Source organism: Teleopsis dalmanni, chromosome 1, assembly GCF_002237135.1.
Source record: "Teleopsis dalmanni isolate 2A chromosome 1, ASM223713v2, whole genome shotgun sequence".
NCBI classification, from domain to species: Eukaryota; Metazoa; Arthropoda; class Insecta; order Diptera; family Diopsidae; genus Teleopsis; species Teleopsis dalmanni.
The window spans coordinates 22,542,665-22,563,034 of NC_051846.1; the positions used below are offsets into that span (position 1 = coordinate 22,542,665).

At 31.0% G+C, this 20,370-nt stretch overlaps 3 protein-coding genes across 4 annotated transcripts; 1 reads left to right on the forward strand and 2 right to left on the reverse strand.

The window, feature by feature from the left end:
- Positions 1-360: 360 nt before the first annotated feature.
- LOC119673180 (JNK-interacting protein 1-like) lies at positions 361-4,110 on the reverse strand. Of its 2 annotated transcripts, none has more exons than XM_038084415.1 (6): positions 3,734-4,110; positions 3,183-3,529; positions 1,187-1,786; positions 911-1,038; positions 657-841; positions 361-594 (listed from the first exon to the last, which is right to left on the reverse strand). In XM_038084415.1, exons 1-6 carry the CDS (start codon positions 3,841-3,843, stop codon positions 522-524), a joined length of 1,443 nt encoding a protein of 480 aa, XP_037940343.1. In that variant the 5' UTR covers positions 3,844-4,110; the 3' UTR covers positions 361-521. The 2 variants fall into 2 exon arrangements, with proteins under 2 accessions (XP_037940343.1, XP_037940342.1); XM_038084414.1 differs by having other exon boundaries at positions 1,187-1,807.
- Positions 4,111-10,489: 6,379 nt separating this feature from the next.
- LOC119672813 (tryptophan 5-hydroxylase 1-like) lies at positions 10,490-19,425 on the forward strand. Its single transcript, XM_038083953.1, has 9 exons — positions 10,490-10,973; positions 14,191-14,341; positions 14,399-14,564; positions 14,751-14,801; positions 14,880-14,971; positions 15,751-15,940; positions 16,001-16,127; positions 16,195-16,427; positions 19,112-19,425. The coding sequence occupies exons 1-9, from the start codon at positions 10,587-10,589 to the stop codon at positions 19,410-19,412; spliced, it is 1,698 nt and encodes a 565-aa protein (XP_037939881.1). The 5' UTR covers positions 10,490-10,586; the 3' UTR covers positions 19,413-19,425.
- Positions 19,426-19,427: 2 nt separating this feature from the next.
- LOC119672812 lies at positions 19,428-20,363 on the reverse strand. Its single transcript, XM_038083952.1, has 2 exons — positions 20,236-20,363; positions 19,428-20,131 (listed from the first exon to the last, which is right to left on the reverse strand). The coding sequence occupies exons 1-2, from the start codon at positions 20,334-20,336 to the stop codon at positions 19,789-19,791; spliced, it is 444 nt and encodes a 147-aa protein (XP_037939880.1). The 5' UTR covers positions 20,337-20,363; the 3' UTR covers positions 19,428-19,788.
- Positions 20,364-20,370: the final 7 nt, after the last annotated feature.

A 20,370-nucleotide genomic window follows, 5' to 3' on the forward strand; every position in this document is an offset into this window, starting at 1 on the left:
CTATTATATATATACACACATGTGTGTATAATATATAATTATATATAAATTATATTGAAAAAATTAAATATTAATATAAAATGTAATATATATATAAATCAAAATAATATAAATGTATAAATATGAATATAATAAATGCAAAAAACAAAAAAAATTAGATGATGATAATTAAGTAATAATAATAATTATTCTGAAATAATTAATCTGAACGTTTTTATATAAATATTTCATTTGAGTAAAAAAAAACTTAATATATTGGAAAATTGTATTAAGAAATCTAAATAAATTTATGAAAAATGAACATTAAAACTTTGTAAGATGTACGATATATGCCTGAAGACTTTAATTTCTTTTCTTAAATATATGTATATATAGCATATATGTATATATTAGATTAATACTTTTTTATTGAAATTTTCGTAGATCCATTATTGATTTCAACGGTATAGTTTGACTTTAATAGATTTTAACTCGATTCTTGTTAAACAAATCAGTACATTTCCCAGTACTTTTCCATTTGCTTACTCTATGTAAATGTCCTCAATGGGATAAGCTGTTTCTATGAACTTCTGATAAAAACGTTGAAATGCACGTCTAACAAAATAAAACATAATATTAATTTTTAATTCAAATTAAATCGGAATTATAGTATATACCCCACAGCTTCTGCGACCGGTCTTGTCGATTCAGACCCCTTGAAGACATGACAAGCAAAACGCTGCACAGTTGGATGCTTTGTTATGAAGCCAATAAAGCGATGATCACGGGGATGAAATGCACAAAATGATACATTTTTCAATGAATAGAAATAATCTATGCAGGGTTTCTTTTCCTTTTTATTCTATAATTGAAATAATTTAAATCAAAAAAGGACAACAATAATAACAACAATTATAGCATGACAACTTACATTCGGTCCAGAACGATCCACCATGCGTAGACCTTGATCAGATACTTCTAAAATGCATACTTGACCTGATGGTGAGTTACCATATTCACCTACAATTTTACGCACTGCTTGACAAACCACACCGGTACCTATAAAAACAATATTAATTTAAAGATATATATTGAAAAGAAATTCGTATTATACGAGTAATAATAGATGAAATTTTTTTTGATAACACCACATAACTATATATGAGCACATATGCATACTTGTATAAGTGCTGTCATCAAATTTTACCTTTATGAGCCAATGTCTCTACTGAACCCAAATAACCCAGCAGATAACGTTCTTTTTTAACTTGTTGCACAGTTGGATCGAACTCATTGTAATCAAGATCAACAGCATACGCCGAGGGAAATATACCCTGTCTACCGGTACGTAAGTTAACACCTTCACACCATAAATCATCGGCTTCCTTTTGCACGTATATAGCATCCCCTATTTCAATTTCGATTTCATCATGATGACGTGGTATGAATTTGTGCAGACCACGATGTGTAGCTTCCAACATCTCCAGCTGTGCAAAGGGTATGCCACCGAAGGGTTGTGAAAATGGTGACTGAGAAACGGGGGATGTTATTTGTGGTGACATACTTTTAAAATCATTAGGGGAATGTGCAGTGCTATGACCACTGTCAACATCACCTAAACTCTGTAAACGTTCTGAGTCAGGACTTGAGTCCTCATCAAGCAAATAGCCGCATTTGAGTGTTAGAAACGAACGTTGATTTTGTCTTAGACCGGTGTTATTAAGACCATTACCCAAAATGAAGTTATCGTTTAGACTGCGTCCGCGTGTCATCTCATCTGCTAGTGTGCTTTGTCCGTAACCACTACCTAAAAGATGTAGAATGGAAGCTGCAACGAATGCATGAATAAAATTTATTTCACTACATTTAACTACGTACAACAATCCAATTGTGGCTTGGCAAAAATAAAAAGAAACTTTGTGGATTTTGATGAAAACTGAAAAAATAAAATTCTATCTAATATCCATGCAATCAGAATGTTCAAGTCAGTTCTATCTAATAATGGATTAGTTGATATCTTGTATATAACCATCATTGACATTAGGTAGATCAACATTTTGGTCAAACTTAATAAAAAAATTAGGATCTCAGAGAGTCAAATAAATGGAAAGAAGTAAATATATCCTTAACTGGACCATTTAAGTTTATGACGTGTTAGAGTTAATAAAGTGTATAGCTACGTCAAAGCGCAAATATAAATATTTTTAATATAGCTTCGTTTTCAAAAAATTTGATTGATTTTATTTGGACTCGAAGTTCAAATTCTTTTATAATCCTGTTTTAATCATGAAGAAAAAAAATACATACGTAGTTTTGGACTTGTTCCAGTTTCAATACTCTTCACACATATAGTTTTGTTGCAAATCAATTATATTTTACTTGATTACTATATATTTTTCTATAATTAAAAATGTTTTTTTTTGCCATGTCTATAATATTATTTATATCTGTCACCCATATGTTCGATATTTCTATTTGTACTTAGTACTTAGAGAATGTCTCGAACACAACCTTGAACCGATTAGTTCAAAATCTGACAGCTCAGTTTGTATAAACACAAACAACACTTCTAGCTATAGAAGTGTAGATAGACAGACAGTTTAATAGGCAGAAAGATAGACTGGCAGAGATGAACAGATGGAGAGAAGTAGAATTCCCTCTTGTATGTTATATAAGATGAAGCAATGAACGTTGATAAACACTTAAGGGAGTGATTTCCGTAAGCTGAAAATAAAATTAGCGCTTAAGCTGTGACCACGTCTCACCTCATCTACTCCCTGAACCTAGCTTATATATATAGGTAAGTATATATAAAAAAGAATAATACGAATGTAACACTACAAGCACCGAATAGTTCGATAATAAATAGTAGCTATAATAATATACGAGTATTGGTTAAATATTTTTAAAATTCCAAAGATCGTCGCTATGAATTGAAAACAAATCAATAAATCTTATAGTATTTCCATGACTGGATAAAACTGGAATAAATATAAATGTAGTTGCTTGAAATATTTCTACAGGATTTCTACTCGTTCACGTACACTACCACTATTTCTAAAATCACGATTTGGTTTTGAAAATTTTACAAAGGGCTTGAAAATTATTTACAATAAACAAATACAATACAACAACAATGCTACAAATGACATATTTATACAATGAATAAAGATGGATGTTCCTGATTTCAACACCAAACTTACATTTCTTGTTCTTTGGTATCTCCGGTAATTTTCGTCTCCTTCTCTGTTGCTGTTGTGCAGCAGCTGTGTTTGGTGACAATAACTGTTGGGTCTCCAATGGATTGTTATTAGCACCAATACCACCAATCGCATCCTGATGACTTAATGGATGATGACGATGTGAGTTAAATGAGTCATTTGTATCCAATGAACCATCAGAAGATAATGAAACAACCTTTAAGCCATCGCCGATTTCATCATCTTCAACGTGACGTTGTATTTTGGATTCGCAAGTAACAGCATCTTCCTGATCGGAAGCATCGCTTTTCGATGAAGGAGAATCCTCAAGTTCGTCATTCGGTATGAGTCTAAAAATAATAAAAACATAACAGATAGTTTAATTCCATTAATCACTTTCATCAACTTCAAGAAGAACTTCAAGTCAAGAACAATTTTTGATTGCATTGATTTTTCCCATCCGCATACAACGTACAGTTTTAATGGTTATTTTGGCCTCATTTGTTTGGTATTTTCGATTTTATTTTCGAAATATTTCAGATTTATTTACTTACGAGTAGAAGTTTTGTGGATTGTTTTTCTTATTGCCCGCTGAACTATTGTTCGTTATGAGATGTGGCTCATATAGTGGGCGATAGAATTCTTCAAATTCACTATCAGCCATACTGTGTGACGGGCTTATTAAGCCCCGTAGGCTTGTTCACGTGGAACTTTACAATTAATTTTCACTCCGTCGTTCACTTTTTTGCTTACACTATTTTAATAGATTAATTCAAGTCTAATTAAGATAATTAATTTTAGCAAAAATCAAATCAAATGTCGAATGACTTCTTTTCTTCTTTTATGCCAAAATCAATAATTTCCTTTTCTGCTCGGATTACACTACACTTAGCTTCAGATACGTAATGTTCATGGTTGTGAGTGCCTTGGAACTGACTTTGACAAGGGATGAACCAGCAGGGAAATTTAGCTGTCAACTCTTTATTTTGATTATGCGTAATGCAGAGTAACTGTTTATGTTTACAACACGTTTGGCTCCCACTTGTGCTCGTATAATGTGGAGGGTTAAATCTGGAAACAGGATGTCATATGGTCGTCATGCGCACTAAACCAGTTTGGTTTTGTTTTCACTGACAATGGAACAATGGGACTAATCGGTGCATATATTTAAATAAACTGAAAAATTAAAAAATATTTTTAAATAAAATATTTGTGACCACTCTCACTTTCATATCAGTATATTGATATATCATTATATTAAAATTTTGACAAAATTGTTTCGTTTCGCCGTTTGAAAAATTTACATTTATACTAACCTCAGAACTCTGAATTTATTTTTATTTAGACCCCCTAGTAACTCACTAAATCCACTTTTTTTAGAATTTAGTGTGATTAAACATAACACTCAGACCGTTAATGTCCATTGTATTACTCGTTGTAATCTTATTCCGGTAAGTTACAAATTTTCGGATCTTTTTTAAGAAGTGAAGGATATATGAGATTAGAAACTAATATTTAAGTTACTTACGGTACACATTCGACTACTTAAAGTGTCAGTATTGACAGAACAATTGAATTATAAGAAAAGCTCCATTATGTCATCGTTCTCTCAACAAAGTGGACATTTTTAGTTCGGTTCATGCAAATTCGTCCGCAACCGCATTACTGGATATGCTAAACTGAAGGGGAACCTATTCAACAGTTAAATCGTTGTGTCTACCGACTCAATATAAACATATACATTTGCATTTTGGTGAGATAATTGCGTAGATCAGATTCTCAGTCATATTTGCATGTATTCTATTTTATATATAATTTTAATTTTTTACAATTTGATCTACAGTCTTTCTCCGAGAATCAGTGCACCGGAGTACCCATTGTATTTTGGAAAAAAATTGTTTTTCAATATATTATTTGGATCGTGCCATCAATAAACATTCATGGAACATTTTACAGTGCTGAATCTTTTGGAGATAATTTTGGATTTTTATAGCTTGCGTCATAATCGAGTTAAAAGTAAATAACTTACACAACCATATCTCCAAAATCATTCGATTGGGAATGAATTTAATATGGTACATAATTACTATTTTTTAGTGGGTTTTTAGAATTTGAACGTGTTGAGTGGATGTTAAACGATTTATATTGTAAAACGGCAAACCATTGGTTAATCATTTGTCTTGGATAACAGTATGCTTTAATACACGTCACTAAAATAGTGCTGTGAAATGAAGATACCGATATGTATAACCAAACCCTTTGTATAGAATAAAAGTATCGATTCCAGATATAGATTTAGAGAGTTCATTAGAGGTTGATAAAGTGATCATTTTTTAGCATCATTGATTAAATGATATTTTAGAAACATAATTACCCTGATAGTCATTTGTGACAGTTTGATCTATATTGTTAAACCGAAAATATTGTTCTTGCTCTCATCAGATCAGGGCATGAGCAGAGTATGTACAGTAAGATTTGACTGTTAGAGGTATGGATCTGTGTTAATCCTGTTTTGTTCTGTAGATAAATTTTTTCATCTTAAGTCAGTAGCTTTCATAGTTTTGTGATCTAAAATATAGATTTTTGATTAAATAAATTTTATAGTATTTAATATATAAGCATTCTGTAATCCTGTCCGGTGGTTAAATTTTGTTATCTTAAGTTTGGAAGAATCAATCGTTCGTTAGTGATACTAGTTGAGAGAGAAACATTCAATGTATATTTTATGTATCGGCACGCAAAGACTCCGATCTTTCAATTGTTGCAAGTCGATAACAGTTGCACTAACCGTTTTGCAATATAAAAATAGAAACTTAGTTGAAGAATATAAGTTGAGAACACTGAATCGTTAATTTTAGAATTTAACTGATTTAAGCATATAACCGCCAATAGTAGGCAGACGATATACAAATCATTGCACAAAATCATATGAATATATATATTTTATTTTTAATGGTTATTTTAACAATAAATTATATTACTATTACTGTTAGGGGATGTGGCACCGCGACCGTCGGGTCTATTGTGCCCTCTTCTGGGCTTAGAGTAAGTCTTTAAGCGCTGTTGCGTCAATAAAAAGTAGTATAGAACCTACTTTACAGAGTTTTATTGCCACTTCCGTAAGAATATACATTCCTAAGAGCCTATTTCGTATAGATAAATTATATAATCTTATAAATTTTATAAATTATAAGAAATTATAATAATAATATATTTTATAATAATAATATATTTTATTTTCAATGGTTACTTTAATAATAAATTAATATAAATTATAATAAATTATAATTATAATATATAGTATTTTATTTTATTTTATAGTTATATTAAAAATAAAGCATATATGTTATTAATAAAAAAAGTTAATAATCTAATTGGTTTTTTTTTATTTATAAAGTATGTTAATTTTATTGACTACATACAATTTATTAATATATTTTCTAAATATATCTAATTATTAAATAAATAATATATCTTAAATATATTATCAGAACAATTTACAGAGTTTCTTGTATGTCAATATGTTCATTAGGATAGATTTGCTTATTGTATCATTCAAATTAGATTTTTCTCAATGATATAATTTTTTATAAAGTTCTTATTGGCCTAGAAGCTCCAAGTTTCTATCTCTCCTCCCCTCAAGGCTCAACGCTAATTTAATTACCTCAATAGATTTTAAGGCTAAATCAAATGAACCATTGAAAAAGTTAAGTTGCTCGTGTCTTAACGTTTCGTGTTTTTGTTAATGTACCAAATGTACCCGATAAACTGCAAGTGAATCTATCTGTCTATCTTCGTATTTCCGCATGCGGGTTGAAGTGTCATTACTCATGTCGAATGCTTGAACTGCATCTATTTAAGGCATAACCAAGGCAAATCAAAGACACCCTCAATGAGACGACTTCCCCGAATGTATGTTCGACTCAACAACAAGTGGTAAGTTAGGAAGAGCGTCAGAAAATAAATCCTCTGGAGTGCCAACATAAACGGTTTGTTGTGTAAATAAACCTTTTATACTCGCACACAATCACTTAAATTGCCTGGAAAGAAAAGAATTAAAAATAACATAAAAGAAATAAATTGTTACAAAAACTAAGTTGGCGATATTACTAAAACATGGGGAAGACGGTTGAGTAGATGGACTTGGGTGTGTAGTTTTGTACCACAAACTGAAGGTAGGTTGATTTGTAATTCATACAGTTACCATTCGTACCATTCGTGCTGGAATAAACTATGCTCACCCACTCCACAATTCATTCTTTCTTGTACTTCTCTTATCGCCGGCAGTTGATGTCGTATCTGCCCATTGTTTCAAATCTCACACGCATATTTTAATAGTAAGTAGCATTTTTCTTAATTCTACTTCACTACTACTTGACATTGATTTCCCAGTTCCTCACACTGAAGAGAGCTTTGCAGCAGGCAAAGCCTTGACTTTTCCTTTCCTTTCTGCATCCTTTAAGTGAGTTTAAGATAAACAAATATTGGCAATAAGAGTGGCCGCAATAAAAAAGCGTTTCGTCTACAAGTTTCATTGACAAATTGACAATATTTAAAGAAAATCTCAATATTCACTTTTACCGAAGTGGGTGAAGTACTATAAAAGGTTACAATATATTTTAAGTTAAGACTTTGGAAGTTTGAATTTAAAATACATTGTGACTTGTTGGAAAGATGCCATAGATATATTTATAAAATACATACTTACTATTAGTAAAGTAGACTGTGGAGTTTTCTCGAAGGGACGTAATAAATCTATATATTATAAGCTTCCTGATCACTGTACCATTTTGAGGTGGATTTGTGATCACTATTAGAGGAGCTATAGTTTGTCTGGAATTGGATAATATATTTAATAGGAATATAAACAAACTATTAAACAGTTAAGCTGTTTTAAAATTTCTACGTTTAGTCCAATTTATGAGTCGTTGAAGGAGTACATTACTTTTCTATTGTGGGTGTCGGTTCATAGGTACATTTTCAGCACTTGAAAGGCAGACTGATTGGACAGAAGAAGTGCTTTAGGTATTCATTCGGAACATCTGAAAAATCGGAATATAACGTCAGAGTCATGCCAGCAGTCTCAACGATGATCAGATATGCAAGTTTGGTCCAATTTATGTAATGAACAATCTAGCAACCTCATTGAGACGCCCCCATTGAGATGTATATGACTGAAGTTGTTACCTAAGTAAGTAAATTAGTTGATCATTTTCAAATATATAATAATTTTCCATTAATGTATATACCATGTGTTAGTGTTTTCCTAAGAAGTTTGTTATAATTTATAACAAATATAAGGATTTAACTATGAGTGCTAATTTATTTATGGATTGGTTCCATTAGGATCATGTGGCAAAACAATGGACTTAATTTACAGAAGCGCGTTAGTTTTCAAATATTGGATGCTCATGACTCTACGTATCTACCTGTCTTCATAGAGTAGGCATTCTGTATCCCTTTGTTTTTCTCGATAGCACAATTCCGTATCATCTTTATTTTGTTCAAATAATATCTATTTGTTAGGCTTAGATTTTTGGGGGTTCCATTTTTTGACACACTCAGCGATATCTCCAGTATTACCATTGACCAGACTCTCGTCTTTATAAATGCTTCTGGCTGATTCCAGTTCGATATTCTTCTACCCATTATTACGAGGAGTTGTGGACTCAAAACTACTTTTTCATTTATTTACTAACTATTTTATCCATCTTCTAATTTCCTCTGTATCAAAACAATTTAGTTATTGTAATTGGGACCTAAAATTACAATAAAAACGACAATTTGTTATAGTTATACGAAATTAACCTTCTATATAGATTATAGGTTAGACTATATAGAATATAAAATCCTCATTCACTTGAAATACAGATTGTTTTCATTCGTTTTTTTATAGTTTATATAATTTAATAATATTTCGAAAGGAATAAATTCTTCCTAATACTTTGTTTCTTGAGATATTTCATTATTCAGTTTACATTCTCATTATTGCCATCGTTATATTCTCTATATCCATTGAAAAACATATCATCGTGGAACTGCTTATACGAGTATTTGGTTTACTTAAAATCTTTGCTTTGCACTTTATTTTTTAATATAATTCCTTAGACACCTAAGGTATTCGTATCTAGAGTTAGGGTAATAATGCTCACCTTTTTGTATTTATTAGCTATACTATATACTATAATTATGAACCATTATATATTGATTTCGATATCAAGGTTAATACATTCTGATTTTTATCTGTTTATACCTGTTCTTAATTTAATATTCGATGGATTATTGCCAGTGAAATATGTGTGAAAACATAGGTAAAATTCTCAAGTAACACTTTTAAACTATTGAAATCCTCTGGCGTTGATGGTATGCTGTTAGGTATTTTCATAAAGATTGTCAAAGATATCCTGATTTTCTTCTTTAGCCAGGATATCTAGAAGTAGCACCGGAATATAGGTAACTTACCAACGATCTGAAGGGTAGCAAAAATCGGTTTTGCACTAAAGGTGGGTAGAAAGAATCAGCTTTATCTGTAATCCTTCAGACCCATTTACTTTTTATATTTTCTATTATTATAGTTCTTAATGTCAGTAATTCCTTTTTTTATTTTCTGAAAAATATTTTATAATTTAATCCTTAGAAAACTCTTGATGTAGGGTGACTACTCTATTGATTCATAAGAATCGAATACATAAATTAAAGTTTTCGAATTATTTAAAGACACATCGTTTTCTTTGTGAATTAATCTTCGTGTAAGCAAAATTTATTTAAAAGTTAAAATATAAAGAAATGTATTTATAAACAATAAAAAGTTTACCAAAAGTATTTTTCTAAATCTTGCAGTTCAGAATTAAGAATTTTCCTTCTTCGTTTCATACGTAATGATCCGAGAAAAGCAGAAGCAGAAGCAGAAGTTGACGTCATTTTCAGCAATGAGTATCCTGATTTTGTAATGATTTGGCCAATCAAAGCAAACTACAGACAATACTCCTACGCAATTTCTATGGGAGGAGTTACCAATGCCTTGCCAAGTGTTGCTTCAGAGGCAAATAAACTTGCCACAGTATTCATCAGAAACGTTAGGAAAGTATTGGGAGGGGGCATAAATAATATCACTTGTAGCTTTTATAATCATCACATGCGAGAAATGACACACAACTTCAGCCAAATGGATTTGAATAAGTTATGTGGGCGATGTGGAGAGATTGGAAGGAAATATGTGAAATCTATTGCTGCGTGTCACTATAAAAGGACAACACAACTTACAGGATCTTACAGTTTGGACTTAAAGCAGTTCGCGTGCGGTACTCGGTATTTCAGATAATAAGCAACAGTGCAGTTGTCCCAGGATTATATATAGCTCTAATTTGGATATAAAATTTGTGGAATAAATAAAATTTGTGTTCTGATATGAGTGCTTCTGGTAAAAGTTTACTTGGCCTATGGCTTTACCGTAGTGGCGAGCAGGAATGGGCCGTGAAACATGGCAGTCCTTTGCATAATATTAAAAAGAAAAGCTTTGTAAGACAATCAAAATCAGACATTTATGAAAAATTGTGTTTATTGGGTGTTAATCAGTTGCCTCCGCAGGATAATGGCGATGTTGGCATTAGTGATAAGAATGTGGATTATCGTGGTACTAGTAATCTGGTTTCTCCACCAGGTGATCGTATATCCATCATTTTCACATTGAAAAATCAAGTTGGAAATTTAGCCAGAGCTCTGCAAGTTTTTCAGGAATTGGGTATTAATGTATTGCATTTGGAATTATCACCTCTGGAGAATGCTACAAATCAGGTAAAGATGTAGTAGTTGTAGAAATTTTTATTATTGTTGCACACGTTTAAATTTTTTTAAAGATTTATTTATTTATAATTTATTAAGTTATAAAATAATTTTTTTATAATAAACTACAAAATCAAATGTGGTAGGGGAAAATTTGGTAAAAAAGTGGAGGGAGGATTTTTGCTTGTTTCTTAAGTTTTGGTGTTGTTTGGTGTACAATTCTTCAAAGAAAAGCCTAAGATAGAGTTTTTAGAACATTAAGAAGGATACAGTTAAAGTCAAAATTTAAAAAGAAGTCTATTCAAGTAACCAATTATTCCAGTTTTCAGCAAACCAAAAATTGAAAAATATTTAGAATAAAGAAATCTAATTACATAGAATCCACTACTCTTCTTTTAGGTCTTCTTTTAGACTTCATTTAAAAAGAATTCATTTCATTTTACTTGTAATATATATAATATATATATATGTATATATATATTTTAACAAAATGTTAATACAGAAGTTTTTCGTATTACCAGGCAAGTTGCCAAGTTCGGGTTCAGACACACCGAAAATAGTTGCAGAACTAAATGTCTATTGATTATTAATGTATGGCGACTAAATGGTATAGTTCCTTCAGCATTTTATCTGAAAGGTCTCCGAAGTAAGTTTCTGGTAACGGGCATGATACTTACTTACTTAGCACTTTTTCGTCATAATATATTATTTCATTCTGTGTTTTTAATGCAGTTAGTTATTAAATAAATGTTATACTTGCATGCTTGGTAAAATAATTTAATTACTTAAAGGTAAAAGATCGAAATTAAGGTCATTAATAGAAACTTATTTGTAATATCAAATTTAAAGCGATTCCTTGACAATTTAGAGTCTTTCTTTTTTGAGGATCTAGGCGATAAGCTTTACCAAAGGTTCTAGATGGATTGAACAGTAGCACAATAGGTCTATAGCGCTAAGTGGATCCCCTTGGGATCGCCGCTATAACCTAATCTAAACTACTAAATATTATAGAGCTCTTTAGAATCTTATATAACTTTACAGAAGTTTAAATGTTTTTCACTTGGAATTTCTTCAATAACATTTCTTCAGATTAAGAAATGTACTTTAAGATTAAGAAATGTCTACTTTATGTACTTTAAAACAGAAGTACATTTCTACTTTCTACATATTTACTGCTGCTTTCTAAATTTGTCGTTAGAGTTCTAAACAATTATGATTGATAATGTATATAGTATATTTGATTTCGATGTATGTTGTAGTTTTAGTTGTTTAATAATCGAGTCCAGTAGTATACAGATGATAACTAAAAAAGGGTCTTTAACATCTCATTAGAGAGAGCAGTTATATCCAAATTTAACTGTGTCTATTCTATTTTTATTACAATATATACGATTAGTATATTTATATATATTTTAATTCACATTTTCATTTTTAGATACTTTATTTATATTTATTTATTTAATTAATAGATTAGTTGATACAATTTCCCGGGCCTATATCGTCTTAATGAACGATATTCAAATTGTTGGTCTCCTATCCTGATATGTAAATATTCACAAAGGCATTTTTAGTTAAGAATCAAGCACATAATAAATCAAATCGGATGAAGATCAATTTTTTCTAAAACATTTTTCTTTCAGAGTTTTTAACTCATTGTGATAAGTTAGGTTAAAAATTTTTTTATAATAAAGTAATAAAAATCGCTTGCAAAAATCATCGTCAATGTCCTTTAGCTACTCTTGGAACATAACTTCTCCATAAAACTTCTGAATCTCGTGCTAATGCTATCAGTTTCTTTCAACTGTTTCCGATATCACGAATATCATATTTTGCGACTGCTCTTCATAATATTCTTGTTGTACGAGATTCCTTACTGTTGTCCTGGACATTTTGATTTAATGCGTTGCAGCTACAGATGGAAGCAAATTAGCATACTTACATTATTTCACAGATGTAGTATCCTCTTCGAGATCAATATTATCATACAAAAAGGTTCTCAACATGCCTCCACCTAACATCTCCTTGGAAGAACGACATCTTCCCCGTGTAGCAAGAACAGTTCTAATTGAACAGTTACTTGGCACACATAAACACGTCTATTGCTAAAGCGTGCGCAAACTGCAGCTCTACTCCCCATGACGTCGCCCATTTGTTCTCCTGTCCTACAACGCTCAAAAACCTCCGTCCAATTTATCATTGGACCCATCTCATTGAAGTGGCTAGGTTTCTCAATCGTGATATTTTACATATAAATAAAAATTTTTTTAGTTTGATTGTAGTGGAAAATATAAATAGACAGGTATAGAATTCTAAGTGTTTTAAAATTTTAACTGACTATATATTTAGTAGTGCTGTTCCTATTATTTAATATTTGAACTATTCGGGTGTTCGGTGTGGATATCCACATTATCCACATTTATCCAAATAGTCAGCGTTTGATAGTTTGTATGAAGTTAAATTGACTTTAAGGTTGACAATAGAGTTGTTAATATCCACACAAATACGAATATCCATACTTGCATCGGTTAAAACTATTCAGATACCCACTTAGCTAATGCTTAATATTTTGTATGAGGTTAAACCGACCTTTGGATTTGCAATAGGGTTATCGATATCTACCCGTACACAAATATTTGTATTTGCCTCAGTGTGAATTGTTTGATATCCAGATATCCAAATACTCCACATTTTAGTTTGAGGTTAAATCAACTTTTGGATGATAATATGGATTTGTAAATATGTGGACTTACAAATAAATAAGACTTATAAAAGATAAGACTTATAAATGGAGATATAGAACTATCTCCAGAAATGAAGATATAGAAATAAATTTGTTTTGGCAGTAATATTAGATTAGTTATAGCTTTTTTTATTGTAGTAGAAGAATTTTATATAAAAATTAACTATTGTCTTAATGTTGTACACAATACTATTATTAATATTATTAAAACTAATATGAATATTATTAATAACATTAATATCGGTTGAATAATATTAATATAATTAATAACATTAATATAAATAACATTGACATTATTATGAATAATATTAATGATAGAAAGAAGTACATATTGTACCTAATATTTTTAATAAATAAATATTACACACGTAAGTATTAGAAATATCTTAATATTATTTTTGAATGGATCGTCATATAGTTGCAGCTATAATCCCTTTTAATTTTTTTTAAATTATAAATATGGTATATGTATTCATTTATCAAACTCAGGCGGATGTGCTTGTTGATGTCGAATGTGACTCCAAACGCCTAGATCAGGTATTACAGATGCTAAATAGGGAAGTGCAGTCCGTGAACTATACTTCGGTGAAGTCGAATATGTCGGCAAGAGCACCGTCGCTTTCAGCTTGTTCCAGTTTTGGTAAATCTATTAAAATACAAACATCACAAACGTTCTGATGATTTTATTACTTTTCAGACTTCGGGGAAATGGTTTGGTTTCCTAGAAAAATATCAGATTTAGATAAGGCGCAAAATGTTTTGATGTATGGTTCAGAGCTTGATGCCGACCATCCTGGTTTTAAGGATCCAATATATCGCAAACGCCGTGAACAATTTTCGGCAATTGCTAATAATTTTAAGCAGTAAGTAAAAATGCGTCATGCGGTGTAGTGTGACTAACAGAGTGTCAGATACTTGATGATTCATAGTCCAAACAATTTATATACATTTACTAGAAATATTTTAAAATTAGTGTCTATAATAGAATAGTTTCTATTTTGAGTTTAATTTTCATTTTGTCTACTTTGATACTAAAACTTTTAATTTAGTGGCAATCCCATACCACGCGTCCAATACACTGAGGAAGAAGTGAAGACTTGGTGAGTACGAGTAAATTGGCGTCCAAAAGTAATAATAAGATTTTATGGTAACCATTTATTTGCATTTTCTTCTTGCAGGGGTACAGTATTTTGTGAGCTACATCGTCTTTATGTGAAGCATGCGGTACCTGAATACATGGAAAATTGGCCAGACTTAGAAAAATATTGTGGTGTGTATATTAAATGAATTTTGAAATAACAATATTTTAAGAAGAATATGTTGGTATACAAATTAATATTTTATCATCAAATATATCCAGACAATTGAACCCTCCAAGTACTCATGCCATATAAGCAATGATTCGCAATCTGGCAGTTAACTAAATTGTCTGTAGTTTTTTTTCTTCAAATCTAAAATTTTCTATGTAAACATCTTTAATAATTTCCAGTTGATGGTAGTTATCACTTTTTCAACGAACTTCGTGAGAGCGTTCCACTTCTAGAGAGAGTAGTAGTTTTAAGTATGAATCTTGCCCTGTACATTGAAAGTCACTTAAGCACAAATAATGGCCTGTTGTGATGTCGTGAAAGAAACACCGTCCATACGCTAGACCTAAACAACCATTTTAAAGGTAGAGTCAGTTAGGAAAAGGTCTCTGAGATTCTGAATACTCTCCTAGCTAATGATGGGAACTGACACATTGAGGGAGTGTATATTTTCCACCTCATTTGCAGAATTACAGTCCCATCAAATGTGTGTTAGCCCCAAACACTTGGGGGTATTATGGCAAGCCTTGCTAATAAGCAGTGACATTCTAGTATATATACCGTAGTACTAAGTTTTTCCCGATTTAGTTAAAGCAGTTGATGTGAATTGTGTTCTATTAGCACCAGAAGAGTCTTGTGACCTAACAAGAATCTTCATATTTCCACAAGTTCCTTGTAAGAAAAAAATATAGACTAATATTTTAATTATATTTCCAAACCATTTAATACTCTTATATTATAGGATATCGTAAGGATAATGTACCGCAGCTGCAAGATGTCAGCATTTTTTTAAAGCGCAAAACTGGGTTCCAATTACGCCCAGTTGCTGGGTATCTCTCTCCTAGAGATTTCTTGTCTGGGCTGGCTTTTAGAGTTTTCCACTGCACACAGTATATACGTCATTCCTCAGATCCTTTCTATACACCCGAACCGTAAGTTAACCGAAAAGAAATCACTTTTAATTCATAATATATGTGTATTGTAATTGTTAGTGACTGTTGTCATGAGCTATTGGGTCACATGCCGCTTTTGGCCAATTCGAGTTTTGCTCAATTTTCACAGGAAATTGGTTTAGCATCTTTGGGTGCTTCAGACGACGATATTGAAAAGTTGGCAACTGTAGGATATATGATTATTATTAAGATATGATTTTAATCAAATAACAATTTAACTTTCAATATTTTAGCTTTATTTTTTCACTGTTGAGTTTGGTCTTTGCAAGCAGACAGACAATTCTTTTAAAGTCTTTGGAGCTGGTCTTCTAAGTTCCGTAGCTGAATTGAAACATGCTATTGAAGCCAAGGAAAAAATAAAAAAATTTGATCCAGAAATAACATGCAGGGAGGAGTGTATTATAACATCTTATCAAAATGCCTATTATTATACGGATTCATTCGAAGAGGCGAAGGAACAGATGAGGTAAATAAAGATATTGCTACCTGTATTATTTCTGGAATTTTTGTTGTATTTGGTTTGCTATTGCCTCTTTTATTCTTTTATGTTGTTATCACTATTTTTAATTTAATCTTAATGTTTTGTTTTTTATGATAATAAAAAACAGAAATCATGAAAAAAACTAATGTGCTCACGATTTGTAAGCCAATCACGCTGGCCGTAAGCCACGCACAAACATTTTGATCCTCACTGATAGTACATAGTACTCTAGTCAATATAATCAAAATTGCCTTTATCTATATTTATAATTGAAATTAGTCAAGTAATCACATCCATAAGATGGAAAAAGTGGATTAAACTTTAGGTTTAGGCAATTAAAAATGATCTTCTTAGACTTATTGGCCGATTGTATTAACTTATAAGAGAAAAGTGAGCGGTTTAAAAACCACATTAAAAGGTGATATAAACCACCTCAAGGAAGAAAACATGATAAATAGAAAATTCCTTTAGAAATAGCTGACAACATAGAACATATATTAAAATCAAGTAACAACGTAAATAAATCATTGTGGGTATTATATGAAAAGTATATTAAACCAAATGAGAATTATATTTGTTAATAATGTCATTTAAGTAATAATAATTCTCACTGTGTATAAAAATAATTCTTCATTTATGACTATATTTGAGGATAATATATTTGAGAATTTAATATACAATTTTGACTGATATCTTATTGCATGAAAAATGTCTTTGCCTTCATATAAGTTAAATACGATTTGAAGATCTGTGTGTGAGCGAAATATTTTTTTTAATTGCTAGATAATTTTATTGTGTTAATGATGAAAAATAACTTTAGTCAATTAACCATTATGGAAATATCCAAGAAGCCACGTTAAGTAGCTACAATTTTCAACAAGTTTTTCGAGTATATAAGGGTGCATAACATGAAAGGCGTGTTCAATATTTACTATCTATGTGTAATCATAATTAATTCCATGTAATTTTACTTCCATGTAAAATGCTTTACTTGCGGTAAATCAGATAATCTAGGAGGTTATGCCACAGTTCCCATTTTGGAGTCAAAATTTGGAGTCCATTAAACAGAAGTTTTAGGAAAATATTGATTTCTCTTACAATAAAGACTGCAAATTCTAGTTAAAACAAATAGCCGTTTAAGACATGTCCTTTCATACACGAAAAAATAAATTGTTGTTTATGGAGTCTGTTCTGGTTTCCTTTGATAGTGACTTTTCGATTTTTATATTTGTCCAGAAGTACAGTCCAATGAATTCACCAGTCCATAAAAAGCACTAGATAAATACACTAAGTACATCGGTATCTGATGAATTGTATTACGATCGTGTTTCATTCAAATTGGATTAATAATTTATAAATGTTGCTTGGATGCTAGTCTCTTCTTGCTGAAATGATATGCCATTTATTATTTAATAATACTATGGTGTTAGTTAATGGATTAATTATCAGATCTTCACGTGTCACTATATTGATAAAATTTTGATCTTACTTAAAGAAGACTTTGCATAATTGAGAAAACGTTTTATAGTTTTGTTATGAAGTTCTCTCTCTCTCTCTCTATATATATATATATATATATATATATTTTTTTTTTTTTTAATAGAAGTATAACCATACATTAGAATATACTAGAATAAGTTGTACAATAATTTTTATTGTCAGATGGATAGCCCCTGACTATCCTGACTATCTGAGGCAGAAACGTATCTCAAGTTATAATAAACTGGCAAAGCAAAGAAAAATCCTCGTTTCCATATTTTATTCATTATCCTATAAATGCAGCATAATGTCTTGTAAATTTGGAGATCTTCTAGAAGCTCGATGCTTATCATCGTTCGTTATGTATGTAAAAGAGATTAAAGGTTTAAGAGATTAAATTTTTAGATTAACTTCCATAATGTCTTCAAACATTTTGTAATTGGAAGTTATTCCAAAAATTTGAACAAATATTCATTCTAAAGCAAGAAAGCTTGGTTAAAACTTTGTTTAGGATAACAATCTATAGTATGTCAAAGCTATTTATATTTATATCTAGGTAAGCTACCGCAACTATTTGAAATCTCCTACAGTTTTCTTTTCATAGTATCCAATGATGGGGAGTGATACAAGAGATGGAGTGCAGTTTCCTCCTCGAAATGAGTTAGAGTACAGTTTTCTCCTCATTCAAGTTAATAATAGATAGATGTTAATAATAATAGATGAGATACAGTTTTATTATCCACATAAGTTGGAGTACAGTTTTTTCTTCATTTCAGTCAAATATGACCACTGCGACCGATATACCCAGTTATGGTAGTTATGGTAAACCGTGGGGATCTGCTGGTATAGCTCTTTTTGGGAATGGTAAATAGCACTTGTTCGTCGAAATTTAAAAGTGGTTCCGGGACCCAACTCTAGCCACTTCTGAAACTACGTTATTAGTTAGTTGGTTTCGCTATAGTTGACTGATTGACTGTTTTTTTTTCTATTTGGATCAATTGAGTCTTGTGATATGACATGAATCTAAGTCTATCCAAACTTTGTAGTTTTGATTAGTTTAAATTTATTTGAATTAAATTAAATATTAATTACTAAATTAAGTTATACTATACTATACTCCACTCTATTGACTTATCTATCGATAAGAAAGTGAACGGATATTATATATAATTTTAATAATTATTTTTTAGGGCCTTTGCGGACAGCATACAACGTCCTTTTGGTGTGCGCTACAATCCTTACACTCAAAGTGTGGAAGTTCTCTCCAACGCACAGAAAATAACTGCTGTTGTTACGGAGCTGAAGGGGGACTTGAGCATCGTCTATTCGGCACTACGTAAAATATCAGCAACCGATGAAAATTTGGATGTGGATTGCATTGCAAATATGCTCTCCCATAGCTTAAATGTGCGTGGAGGTGACAAGAGTCCTTTGAATTCAATAAGTCCCGATAATTCGGATAATTCGCAGCGTTCCTTTGGAGATGAATAAAGAAACTAAATATTTAAAGTTAAAAGTTAAATAGTAATTTATTTGTTAACTTATCGTAAGAGAGAAAATTTATAGAAGGGACCAAATTTACACTTAACAAATGATAAGCAAGTATAAAAATGTTTCTAAACTTAAATAATTATTAAAATTTTCTTGTCTATCTTTACGTCTCTATGGTTTACTAGTTATAATTCACAGAATTATGTACTTTTGAGTGTTAACACAAATATATAACCTTATGTATTAAATATAACCTTATGTAATACAAATATATATAAGAAAATTATGTCTTATAACGAAACTTAACATCCGAGAGTTTGTAAAAATTGCTTAAACTAATTAAAAAGTAATCGAGTAGGGAAGCTTAGTAGTTGTATTATTTATTATAGATCATATCACAGTCTCCATCCAGCACGAATTTCTTGCTTATGTAGCCAGAGGAGTAGTCCAACACCAACTTGGGTATAGTCCATATGCTGAAAGCGCCGAGCATTGGTGTGAGTACGCGTTTCAATTTCGGCAAAAGCAGAAACACATCCATTTTTTGGTACCAGGTCTTGGGAGTTTTGGACACTTTTTCTTCTTTGCGTTGGAGCTTCTTCGGTTGTGCCAAGTCTTTAACTTCAACACGTGGTGTGATTTGTATTTGGTCGACTGTTTCGCATACTTCTTCGTTGCTCAAGAGTATGCCAGCTACGATGTACATCATTTTAAAGTACCTACAAGGCGGAGTAATGAGTAGATAAATCAATTTTGATGAAGGCATTACATTAATTTCAATGTTATTATTTAATAAGATTAATTTTATTTATGTTATACACACCTGACTGTGCGTGACATCATGAAGTGTATAAGAGCGCAACAAAGTATATTATTTCTTGAGATATTTCTGAGTATTTTTCGGGGAACTCGTATTCCAAACATATATCACTCTCGAAAAAAAGTATAGTATTCTTAT

Excerpts from the sequence above, each read along its gene's own strand:
- LOC119672813 (XM_038083953.1), top strand. The coding sequence starts at position 10,587 with ATGAGTGCTTCTGGTAAAAGTTTACTTGGCCTATGGCTTTACCGTAGT. Across the intron at positions 15,941-16,000 it reads CCTTTCTATACACCCGAACC|TGACTGTTGTCATGAGCTAT; the intron begins GTAAGTTAACCG and ends TGTAATTGTTAG. Across the intron at positions 16,428-19,111 it reads GAGGCGAAGGAACAGATGAG|GGCCTTTGCGGACAGCATAC; the intron begins GTAAATAAAGAT and ends ATTATTTTTTAG.
- LOC119673180 (XM_038084414.1), bottom strand. The coding sequence starts at position 3,843 with ATGGCTGATAGTGAATTTGAAGAATTCTATCGCCCACTATATGAGCCA. Across the intron at positions 1,808-3,182 it reads GATACCAAAGAACAAGAAAT|CTTCCATTCTACATCTTTTA; the intron begins GTAAGTTTGGTG and ends CATTCGTTGCAG. Across the intron at positions 842-910 it reads TGGATCGTTCTGGACCGAAT|AATAAAAAGGAAAAGAAACC; the intron begins GTAAGTTGTCAT and ends TTTCAATTATAG.
- LOC119672812 (XM_038083952.1), bottom strand. The coding sequence starts at position 20,336 with ATGTTTGGAATACGAGTTCCCCGAAAAATACTCAGAAATATCTCAAGA. Across the intron at positions 20,132-20,235 it reads ATGATGTCACGCACAGTCAG|GTACTTTAAAATGATGTACA; the intron begins GTGTGTATAACA and ends TCCGCCTTGTAG.